General features: G+C 39.0%; 1 protein-coding gene across 4 annotated transcripts in view; it reads left to right on the forward strand.

Annotated features, from left to right (window-relative positions):
* Positions 1 to 2,455: 2,455 nt before the first annotated feature.
* The window catches only part of LOC145237232 (uncharacterized), a 32,552-nt gene continuing 22,323 nt past the window's right edge, over positions 2,456 to 12,684 (forward strand). For 2 of the 4 annotated variants that reach the window (XM_080100017.1, XM_080100018.1), the window contains exon 1: positions 7,878 to 8,521. In XM_080100017.1, coding sequence (XP_079956143.1) covers positions 7,962 to 8,521 — 560 coding nt within the window. In that variant the 5' untranslated portion in view covers positions 7,878 to 7,961. Of the gene's footprint in view, positions 2,560 to 3,013; positions 3,115 to 7,877; positions 8,522 to 12,684 lie in introns of those variants that run through there. The other 2 variants (XM_080100022.1, XM_080100019.1) reach the window with 2 other exon arrangements.

A 12,684-nucleotide genomic window follows, 5' to 3' on the forward strand; every position in this document is an offset into this window, starting at 1 on the left:
TTTAGGCCGTGCCTAGAGGATTTTACTAATTTGAGCAACTCAGGTTCTCCATCACATGATAAATAATGTAAATTACCGGCCTCAATATCGTAAACTTCAACTTTTCAGTATTGCCGTGTCTCGTCTGCACTGTATAGCCGCATTGTGACCAGCAAACAACTACTTCTACATGCCGGACCTTTGTAACAGTCGGTGCCATTAAACTTTTGCCAATCCAATGTTTTCGTAAAGAAATACGCAACGCAATGAGTTAAAACGTTATAGATATGTTAAAAGAGAAACCTGAACCTCACATAAATGTAAAATAAATTCCCATACAACTAACAGTTTGAGTTAGAATAAGAGAATTATCCTGTGCCAAACTCCAATCGTGATTTTGTTCCTAAGTAAACTGTTTCAGCTTCTTAAATTATTTCTGTCTGCCTGATCGATACAATATTCAGTTTTGTTACATGGAATCGCTCGTTTCACTTGCTCCACATAATAAGAGCACACGAGAATCCACCTGGGTCACTGCAGATGAAACGTATTGTTTGGACCGAAGCTACGAACAAGAGAACTGCGAAACTTGAAACACCGCGAACACAGGGTGGACCTCGTCACCGCACAGCACCCCATACACTGGATTTGTTGCTGAAACATATCCCACACCGCCTGAAGAGATAATGTGATTAGTTCTTTATGGATTTGAGGTTTACACAATACATGATGGCTGCTTTCATATTCGGGCACACGCCAATATTCGGCTTTGTTGCCAAAACATGCGACTGCTGCCGTGTGATAATGAAGTTTTAGATGAAATTTCAATGCAATTCTGACCTCATGACCCCAACACAGATCGATAACATGCCACGATTAAATACTTTACATCAAAGAAACAATGTTCCACATTAAAAAGCTAAATCATCCACTATTGTATCTGTAAATCACATTTTAATCAAAATTTGTTCCTTATTTGCAGTTTTTGTTTTTACAATTCGATGTTTGGAGTCATGGTCCAGACTTAATACAGATTAATATGTTTGTAGAGTAAAAAAAAAACATTATTATAATATCGCCGTTCAGTTTGTTAACTGCATGTTACACGGTATATTTACGACCGCTTGTAGGAGCTACGGGGCAAATATAAACAGTCTTGTCCTAAATATATAAAAAACAATAAAACATTTGCTTCTGTTAATTAGGATTTATTAAAATAAGAGTTGTGGCAAATAAATTTACAACGACATATTCTCGTTGCTATGTGACGTCATTGTAACTTGGGACATCCCCATTGCGGTCCCAGTCAGGTCTGTGCACCGAAGCGTATCGACATATTCTGCTTTATTTGCTGAAATGCACAACACACTGGTTGATCAGCGAATGTGGATGGACTTTGGCTGCAAGTCGACAGTTTGTTTGTTCTTTACATATTTACCGATGTTGATTTATTACAACGTTTGTGTCAGGTATTTAAGGCCAGTGAAAGTTGTTTGTCTGCTGGCTTGTCCTACTTTACTTTGTGAACGTTTTACAGAAAACAGAATTTACAGAAAACAGAATTCATTGAATATAAATGGAGGAAGTAAGACTTTTTTTACTTTTGAAAATATAGTTTTTGAAGAGCAGTCATAAGAAAAACAAACTTGGTTAGCTAATAAGCAGCACACAAAAAATCTCAATAAGAAATTGCTTTCGTTTTGTATTTTTTAGTTGTTAAATGTTAGTTGTTAAGCTTTTGTTTGTTTTAAATCGATTTAGCTTGGAAAAAATTAACATCTGCAATCCTGTGGAACCTAAACACTTCGAAATTTAATTAATATTGATTTTATTTGACAACAAAAAACAAGGGACTAAACAAAAAATATTTTATTATGATAACAAAGTATGTAAGATTTCAGCTTTGCCCTCAATATTTAGCAAGAAAAAAGACGAACCAAACAAAACATGTGATGATGTTTAGTTGGTAATTAATTAATTAAGTTGTGTTTGTGTGCTGCAAACATTTTGTTGTATGCCTTGTGCAAACTGAGACTTAAGCAAGAGTTAGTAAGTCATGCTGTCTGATTTTCCTGATTTTTCATGTTTTAATAACAAACACACACTATCATTCTATACTTGATCAAGTTGTATATATGTTCAAATAGCCCTCATAATTCATGTGTACAATAATCAAAAATCAGTGACACTCATAAAAAACAGTAGAATAATCTGTGGTCATTTTATCTACAACATAAGGTAATGGGCCATTATCTGCTTTTGGTGCTGTGAATTAAAATGGTACCTTACTACACCTCCAGTTTTTAAAGTGTGTTAGTTTCAAAAACAATTTGGAACAATAAACAAAAACATGTCCGTAGTTTTTTGACACCTTGGCATACACAGCATCCATTTAAAACACAGAAGTTTACAGAATCGACTTATTTTTTAAACCAACAGATATCATATATTACCTACACAGTTTGTTTTGTTTCAGCAATGAGGGCTAAGAATAGTTATTGATTTTATCTGTTGAATACAAAACCAGCGATGAAAATGGTTAAGTTGTGTTGAAGAGCTCTTCAATCTTGAGTGAAGAAGGTACAGCTTTTATGAGTTGTCTGCTGTTTGATTTAATTTCCCAAAACATAACTATGATGTACAGTTTAAATGCTAACCCACCCTAAGAAATAGTTACAGTAATGATGTAGTTTCTTCAGTATAAAACAAATTGCCAGCAAAGTTGAAAAAAAAGTATTCATTTTATTGAACAGACGTTTCGACAAAATCTTTTGTCATCATCAGTGAAATATAAAGTGTTTTATACTGAAGCTACTATTTAAGTCCGTGTCCTGTGTACCTAAGATTTAGTTTATATTTATGGGTTAATCACTTTCCTAAAAATGATAATATACCACAGTCGGTTTCAGCGTTTTACAGACTTTTGCCGTTTATTTCATGTTGTGCTATAATTTGCAATAACGTAAACACAATGGAATGATTAATGTCTGGTTGGTATGATATAATGCTTAGTGAAACTACATACTTGTTACAGATTCTTATTCATCTTGATGGCTGATTTCAATCAAGCACCCAACTTCATTTAAACCACAGTTATTCAAAGTGGGACATGGAAGTTTACGACAACTTATCTGGGTGAGTCAGTGTTTGGTGGAACAACATTAAATTAACCCAAACTTAAATTATTCACAAGGGATTGTAGATGAATGGATTTAGTGTGTGTTGCATACATCCATTACTTGCTGCTAGAATGTAAATACAATAACATAGTGATTTGTTTCCATAATGTTTTAACAAGAAGCCACTTAACAACTGAAGGTAGAAACTCAAATTGAAACTTAATTGAAAGTGCTTAGGCTTTTTCATTATAGTCAGTTCAGAGTGATGCTCATGCCATCATTAGTGATATGAAGGCCACATCAGCCACACCCCTAATACAGACTAGTTGCTTAAAAGTTTGGTTGTATTAAGTTTTCATTTGCAAACGTGGTTGCAACAAAGTAAACTCAATATAGTGAGGTTTTTGCAACATTGATTTTTCCAGTGCTACGGTTTTGTGCCAGGGGTCGATATTAGGAAACACAACCTTTCCTACGTGTCTACGTTGTTGTTCTTTGTTACAGTTGGTAAGCTTATGCGTAGCATCCCTACTGCTTGACCTTCGTGATATCGATTCGTCCGTGTTGTATCTGTGCCTGAGATTTTACGACTCGCGTGTTTTCAATTCCACACCACGCGATGTTTGCAACCGAACCCGAACCTTACGCTTATGTTCAGCAAACAATTCCATTTCGTCTTCAGGTTGTTCTTATATTTAAGCTCTGCTTCACGATTTTCACAACACCAAATAATATTTCGCATCACATAGCATAAACAATAACTGTGTCCTCGACAAAACAGGATGAAACCAATATACAAGTACAGATTTACGTGTGAACATGGGCACGAGGAAAAACTTGTTTATCATAACCTCATGCTACACCCAGTAATGCTATAGATTTATTTAGCTGAATTCCAGGCTTAGCAACCACAGAAAAGGGTGAGTTAAACTGGACCTTATGTTTTTAGTGGCACATTTATGTTCACTAACTTGGTGAAGGTTTCGTACAAGTACTGACCGATTCGCTTGATGCGCTTGCTTTGGGTTCACGATTGTTTGCGCGCAATGCGAACCGCTTCAAAGGATGTAATTGGGTGGAACATACCGGAAAATGTGGTTCCTTTGGAATGCGCTGCAATTTTGCGGCTGCGCTTTTGAATCGACGCAGTTACTGCAGAAAAAATATTTTGTTAGATTACCAACATTTTACATCTGCAACGGTGGTTTGATGAGATTTCAATTTCTGTTTGATTATTGGCAAAAAGTGAAATGACTGGAGTTAGCCTACGTTGAAATCTTTTAATGTTGAATCTGTGAAGGCAGTGGGCTTAGGAGGATGGTGTTGAATAATTCATGCATCGCAGCCGTCACTCCGCTGTAGGGAGGATAATTGTACCTGGAATCACGAAACGACCAGGCAATCTTATTCTCCGCAAGCTAAGCAGTCCAGAAATATTGATTTTGCGTCATACAGTTGTGCGTGCCGGACAAACAGCACGCTTCGTTATTTTAAAGTAGATCTGAGCGATTGTCGGGAAATTCGACACAGTTTCATTGAAATAACAAAACGAGCCAGAATTCTGAGAAAAGAAACCGCGATCTCTCGTGTTTTAAACGGATGCGTTGCTTATTGTGTTGCCGGCGTCGACGTGCAGTCAATCATGCGTGATATCACGTGATAAACTCGCGTGGGCCGAATATCACGCCACCCTGTTGTCACGTGACCGTTTGATTGACAGGCGCAGTTTGCAATGCTGCGTGTGATTTTGCACAGGACTTTGTTCAGTTGTGTTAAAGTCCAACTGCGGTCGCCCTTCGAAGAAAACCCGCTACCCCTATTTCAGTTCAATGTTGGGTTGCCAACCATGTTGCATCGCATAAATTGACACCCTTGGCAAGAAAATAAGTTTTAGCTCTTGCAAACCCGTTGATTAGCTGTGAAAAGTGAAAGCAACAATAACTTGTTTTGTGTATGTCAAAAAATGAAAACAGCGTAAAAAATAACACGGTTTGGATTACCCCAAAACAGCAGTTTTTTGTGTGGAAACGCCCCTGGTTTACCAACAGCAACGCATGCGGTCCTCCCACGCACATTTAGATGTTTTGTTTATTTTTATCGCCTGTTTATTAGTCACTCACATCTCACGCGGTTTCCGGCATATTGTGTTGAAATGACGTGGACGTCCCTTTATGTGTCACAATCCAACCCTGCCGACATCCTGATGCCCTGTAAACTTCCACAACAAGCAATACAATAAAGTCCAATACACCTGTAAACTTTCATGAAACTTCATTACTGCAGAGAATTTTGCCGATTTTCTGCGAATTTTCATCCTTTATCACAAATCCTACCACCAACTGTTGCGCGATGCTTTTGAATTGAGTGATTGCTTCAATGCTGTCTGTTGAAGCAATAAAGTTGAGTTTAACTTGTCATCTTTAAATAATTTCCTTTTTAACAGGAGTACTTAATATTTGGGGAGATACTTTCGTTTTGTTGCATCAAAACGGAAGCAATAACCGGAATCTTTCCAACTTCAAGTGACTTATAGTTAGGATTTTATTCTGTGTTGTACAGTTGATGTGGAATACAGAACGAAAAACCGAAAAACGTTAATCCCGCAAGGGTTTAGAGCCAGACAGACATAATATCTGAAACCGGGGTGGCGATCACAAATTCTTTCCCGTTCGCCCGTAAGTGGGCGCTCATAAGCTGACCGCGATTGTCTTTCATTTGTCGCATAGCAACAAAAAAGGGAACCTTGTGTTTCGATAGAAGTAGGATTACCATGAAACTGATTGCAGCTTGTTTTTCGTGGAAACAATCGAGTCATGGTGTTTTCGTTGTCACCGGGAGAATTAAAAAGTCGTGAACAGATGCCGCATTGCATCAGTAGACGGTTAAGCTGAAATGAGAAGCGTAGCTTGCATCATCTAAACAAAGTTACATTGGGCAGGGGAAAGTTTAGTCATGTTTTATATGGGAGATTGAACTTTTTGGTTTTGGAGTAAATTTGCAGGTGGCAAGATTGGAAATGCAATTTTTGCGGTCGAATTTAACTAAACTTTAGCCTACTTAGCGGTCCAGCGGCTTTTCCAGCGCTCTGATTGGCCGACTGCCGCTGTATCGATGCGCTTGAGTGGTTTCGGCGGTCGCGTGACAATCTTGTGATGCGCCACGCGTTTCGGCGAGTGGGGAGAAAAGTTTCGGCGCGGCATTGTTGCTGCTTTGGTTGGAATTCGATAATTTTTTCGGGGTACTTTCCAAAATATTCCGGTGTGACCTGTGAAATTCGTGGAAAAATTTTTAAGCGGTTAAAATCATCAATGCGTGTTGTTTGTTTCAGTAAAAGTCAGTAATACTTGAACAAATCACTGGAAAAGTAAAAGTTGGCATCGCTTGAGGATGGTTCGATTGTTCTCACTGCAGAGACTTTACTACTCGCAAAATTGACGTTCAAATAAAATTTGTGGTCGAAGGTAAAATGGGGCGTTGTTATAGACGGCTGATGTTTGCTTACTTCCTATGGTTATTCCTGTCGCTTGTTTGCGGTTTGAAGTGCTATTATTAGGGTTGGGCATCGTGTTTGCTGATTCATCCACACCATTAGTTCCAAGTTTGAAAATAAATATCTAGTTTTGAGCTGAAAACCAGGTAGAAAGTTCCGAGCATTTCAGTGGGCGTCTAATGCCATCGTATACAGTTTACGACTTGCATTGTATGACTTCACTTTATAAAAAGCTACAGGCCACCCGTAAACGTTCTCACAAAGCCGCCTGGTAGTGTTTGACTTCGCTTGTTGAGCAGAAAGTCGGTGTTAGGTGTTCAATGTTTCCGAATTTTGCGGTCGTAAGTTTTGTAGCGGTTAGGGTAACTTCGCTTCAAAGTCACCGAATATTAGGTGTTGGGTTTATTTCAGTGCAAACTCGATGTTGTAGGCGTTTTTAGGAACTTATTTCACAGTTTATTTTATTCAAACAAGTGACCAAACACGCTGGAACAATGACGTTTCGGCAGCATTATTTCACATGTTTTGACGAAATATCTTTACGTCAACACAGACTAGTGTTTTTTTCTTGTGAAATATAATATTAGAAGACTATTTCGAACAATCTGTTAGTTTTTCAATCATAGTGTTTTTATGGTGAAGCAGAAGTAAGTTTGAAGTTACCTGATAAAAAGCAGCAGTTTAAAGATGAATGACTCAGCAAAACGTTTAAATCGTAACCGAAAGTCAAAATGACATCATGAAAAAAGTCAAAATTCTAGGATTGTGAAAATCGTGGAGAAAACTTTCGAATTACTTTCGCCCAAAAACGTTTTTTGATCGGCGTAAAATTTTGCCGAAAAACGTTTTTTGATCGGCGATCACTTGATCAACTTCGCTCGTTGCTAGGCGATGCTGGTCACGTAGTGTTTTGGAACGTTTATAACGTCACAACGCCTTTTATGTGACCACAAAAGACCCAACACGTGACCACAAAAGACCAACCACGTGACCAACTTGCGATCACGCGACCGCGCGAGCTTTACTGCCGCTCCGATTGTGACGATTCAATTGAAACTGACCGAATCCCCGGTGGTGAATGGCTTTGTGAGGCCGCGTCCATTCACCTAAAAAGATTTGGTGGTTTTAGAGTTTCGCGTCTGTCAACTGCAGATGTGTGGGTGGGTGTGGAAAAATCCGGTTGTTTGTTAATGTGCTATAAGTCGTGCTGGGCACATTCTCGCAACCAGCGTAAGATATTCGTGTGTACCTTGTAGCTAAAATTTTCTGTGGTGGATTTCAGGGTGTCAGGCCTTCTGTTGTGTTGTAAAATTACTTTGTGTGGGAAAAATATTGAGAAATTACAAGCTGCGTCAAACAAAGCGCTTGAACCCATGTTGAAGAGTCCAAGTTTGAATGGCGTGCCGCAAACCGACACATCAACGAATGTAAGCCGCAGCGAATCACAAGGAGACATTTCTCTGCAAGACGACTCAGTAATTAATCCAGGTCACAGAAGGAGATCGTCTTGGCCTTGTGTCGAGTCCAACTCACTTCTCAGTGACAGCGAAATGACTAAGAGCAATCTTGTGCTGAGACAAGAACCGAGAGACACTAGTGACAGCAAACTTCATCCTAATCAAGATCTAGTGGTCCTCTGCAAGAAGTGTCGCCGTCTCAGGGCTGACCGAGCTTCAGTTGATGATGCTACGACATTTAACTTTGCACCTGTGTCAAGTCGAGCCGAAATCTTGGATGGGAAACACTTGAAGTGGTCTTGTACGAACTGCGGTGCAATGGTGAAACTTCTGATAAGGAAACCTATTTCGGCTGACTTAGCTAGTGATGTGGATTTACGGAGTATTTCCAACAGTTTGTCACGTTCCAAATCACGAAAGCTCAAGCGAAAATTATCACGTGTTCACAAAAATCTTCTTGCAACTCTTGGCATGACGTAAGTAACAGTGTTTCCAAAAATATTTCACGACAAGCGTCAGGTGTACGTTTGCAAAGTTAGGTTCGTTTTTTAGCAAAATTAGGTCGTATAAAGCTGAAAAACACAGAGGCTGGTTCAATCACATAAAGACGGCTGTGCAATGCACCATCAGTATTTAGTTTTGTGGGTATAAATTATATTTTTCGCCAATTGGAAGTAATGCATTTCACAACTAGTCAGCCATTTTCTATTTTCTGCAATAAGCTGTTTGTAAAATCACAGCATAGAACAGGTTGGGCTACACAAGTAATGCACGCCAATTGTTGACAATAATTGTGATTTTTAGTCTCCTTCGTAAAACAGAATGAATTTATTTGTAGCATTTAAAACGATTTTGTTGTAAAATTGGCGGAAGAACGAATTGTGCTTGTCATAAATGAGAATAATTTCAGGGTAACAATATGAAATAAATTTGTTGTTAAATTTCCCGGGCAAGGTTGCCTTTATCCCGATTTATTTACAAGAAAAATGTTCAAAGCATTTTGTTAGCACGGGCGTAAATCTATTTGCCGAGTTTGCGCTCAATTTAACGACAACCGACGCTATAACCGATTGTTTGCTCCAGTCACCTGACCTTATTATGACGTGTAGCCAACGTCACAGTCGCAATATGGCGGCGGACTGAGACGGTTCACCTTTAGCCCAGATTCGAGCGAGCTTATCTATTGTGCGTTTCATTCCACGGGTTTAGTTGTCTGTGGTTTGAAATTTCATCCAAGCAAGCGAATATCTGTCTGTTACTGACTGCGGGTTGCGAAACATGTGTGTCCTCGTCTGTTCTGCGCGAAACATTATTATTGCTTTCACCTTAATTATTGACTTTAAAACACGGTGTTTAACTCATTAGGAAATCCTGGATTAAAATGTTTTTTTGTGTGGTGTCAACTTGTGAGTCTTGTATACTCGTTGCAAAATCACCCTGGTTCCCAAACTAGAAGATAATGTAATGACGTCAACTGCTTGAACGCGGCCTTCAACTTGTTTGTGTTTATTGTCACGTGGGATCAATAATGTCACGTGATGGAAAGCTCTTCAGTATTGAACTTGACCACTTGCGGCGCTTTTTGTGGTTTTGCGTCAATCTTTACAACACATCGACCGTTTCTAGCCTTCAGAACAGTCCTGCTATATCCGCATGTACGTCGTGGAAGCCTGTGTTGCTGTTTTGCCAGGTTTATATTTAGTTAAGTGGGATATTACCTTGTTTAGGTAGACCTATGTTCAGTAGCCAGCCGATTTAGGTCTTCAACACAGTGCAATGCTCCCGTTTATAAATCTTCACAATATTAATGTGAGAAACGTCACTTTATATTTTTAACTTTAGATAAATTAGATTGAATACAATCAACGATTTCGTTTATAAGTATTTATTAACCGGAATCTGCCGTCTGTTTGTTTTGGCCGATGTACTAAAGTAGATTCCCTTTCAATTGATGAAATGATTTGTCAAATTTAAACTCGAATTTAGAAGCGCTTCAAAAATTCAATTAGCAGAAACGCAAAACAAAAATAGAGCTAAAAAAGAACAAATATTTAAATTTGTTGTTTGTGCTCCTCATGGTGTGCGTTCATGGGTAACAGACCACATTCACTGGTTTTCGCCGGATTTTTTCACCTTATTAACGAAACTTTTAACAATATGATATTTGTGTTTGAGTTGCTTCTAAAAGTTGTTTTTTACGATTCAAGGAGTAATGAGGTTACGGTTGTTTGTTTCAGTTCGAAAATTAGTCTATTTGAAGGCAACAAAAGTGTTTTTGAAGTTTTCGGGTTAAAACAAAACCACTATATGTTTGATGTCAATTTTATTCTAACCTTCTTTATCCGAATCAGATTACGCGTTCATTCTCTGTGTACTCGCGATTCCCTCCACACCTCATCGTTGGTTTGATATTAACCCGGTGAACTTTGCCCCATATACCGGCGCCCTTGTGATCGGTAACCAAGCAACCAGCAAATCGCAAGAAATTCAAATTCCAAGGTCGTCTGGTTGCCATGACATCGTATACGTCACAAAGTGTTTGAACATTCCGAACACCAGAAGCTTCCAACGTATGTTGTTGAAACCCGCCTATTTTACGATGTGAGCTGATCGCAATAAAAATGCCTGTCCGAAATTATGGCTTCAGTTAAGCTATTGTTTACCAGGGTTTTCAAAAACTTGTGGTAAATTGGCTTGACAATCTACAAACTGAAGGTCATGTAGACGTGTTGATTGGAGCACATAACCACAAACAGCTTGCACTATACTGTACTTACAAATATTGTCTGCTTTTTTGCTTAATTAGTGGTGTAAAGTCGCTTACGATAATTTTTCTTTTGTAAACTTCGCAGTGGGCAACCACAAACCAATTTCAAATAAATATTTGAGTCAGGTATTGTTTCACACATCATTGAACATGACTGCGCTGCAATTTCGTTTCCCGCCAACTTTTTACCGTCTGTAGGTCATAGTTTACCGCCATGAGCACATTTATTGTGGTCACGCGCCAGTACACGCGCACTGTGGTGTGACTGGTGTCGAATTGTGCAGTGTCAGCAGTTTTTATCCGCACCTCGTCTGTGGTCACGGTCCGTTAGGCAACACAACATCGCCGCACCATTGTTTGACAAACACTCCGGATATTTGCTTCAATCTTCTGCCAGTGTTAGACTTTGACTGGGCACGCGTGATGTTTCGCCCGTCCTCTACTGCCAAGCCCACACTGTTCATCAGCAGTCTCCGCCAGTAGGAGATCAAATTTCACACGAAACACTTCGTAGCTTGACTTTTCAGTGGTTGACCGTTTTCGTTGCTGAGTTGTACCTGAAGATTTCGCTGGAGGATATGTTCAAGTTTTGTTTTGCCTTTAGTGGGTTCAGAAGCATTGCAGCGCAAAATGTTAGGTTCAAAATCACCTCAGAAGACGCAGTTTTCGAACCTGTTGTATAATTTCCCACAGGATTTATCAGGAGTGAAACGAAAGTTTTGACAAAGATTTTTTGACAGAGGAACCGAAACGCAGTGGTTATCTGAGCACGTGTTTTGCCCTTGGTGCAAAGTTTCAAGGTCGGAATGTTAATGAATATCACCTCGTTGATTTTGAGTTTGAGTTTATTTCGCCGGTTGAAACAAATCGTAGCAGCACAATCGCAGTAAAGTATTCACCAAGTCGGATTGCAATCAAAAGATAAGTTTTGGCGCAATGTTTGTTAATCAATAATTTCAGTCAAGTTTTTGTAAAGACGTTCAAATGGTAAGAAACGAGAGGTGATGAGGTCGCATTTTAGTTGTTGATTAACCAAAGGGTCGTTTTTGCCTTGAATCTCACGTCCTGCGCCTAGAGACCTAAACCAGTTGTCACGTAAGGCAGTGGTTCTCAAACTTTTTTTTGTTGCGACGCCTCTGGAAAAGTTTTCTGGACTTGCGACGCACCAGCAAATAAAAGTTAATGAGGATAAGTATTATTAAAGTTGTGTTTATTAATACAACAACAAAAAGTCACGAAACAAAATTTTTCTGCGACGCCCTTGGAAAATTAAACGACGCACCTGGGCGTCGCGACACACAGTTTGAGAACTACTGACGTAAGGTATTGTACAAGCTAACATGTTTCCTATGTTAAAACCTGAAACATATCGGATGTACGTTGGCGTGGTCTACCTTTTATCTCCATCATTATTCCAACAACAGTTCATCTGCGCGTTGTAAACTGCTACTGTTGGGTTTTTCATCGATTTGAGGAATTGCTGTTAAGGCTGCGTTGTCTTTGGTTGTTTTTGGTGAAGTTCTACTTTTCATTATAAACATATTGGCCAGTTTATATTTAAACGTTCAGGCAATAACTATCTAATTAACAGTGAAAATATTACGACTGCGCTGATTTTTTTTTTACTCAAATCGAAAGTGTTGCGATATAAAGGTGTCAGTTTATTTATGAACATATCAGTGAAAGTATTTACCACCAGCAAATAGTGTGAGTGTTTCCGGCATATTTGAGTTAGTTGCAGTCGAAGCCTAATGTCGATGTTGTGCCAGGTAGTTAACCTTCATTTGCATCAATTATTGAAGAGAGGCTGACGGTAAACGCACCTAGGGACGTTTAACTGTATTGGAAGTTATCTCACGTAACTGAGCAACG

Source organism: Phallusia mammillata, chromosome 7 (assembly GCF_965637545.1).
Source record: "Phallusia mammillata chromosome 7, kaPhaMamm4.hap1.1, whole genome shotgun sequence".
Lineage (NCBI taxonomy): Eukaryota > Metazoa > Chordata > Ascidiacea > Phlebobranchia > Ascidiidae > Phallusia > Phallusia mammillata.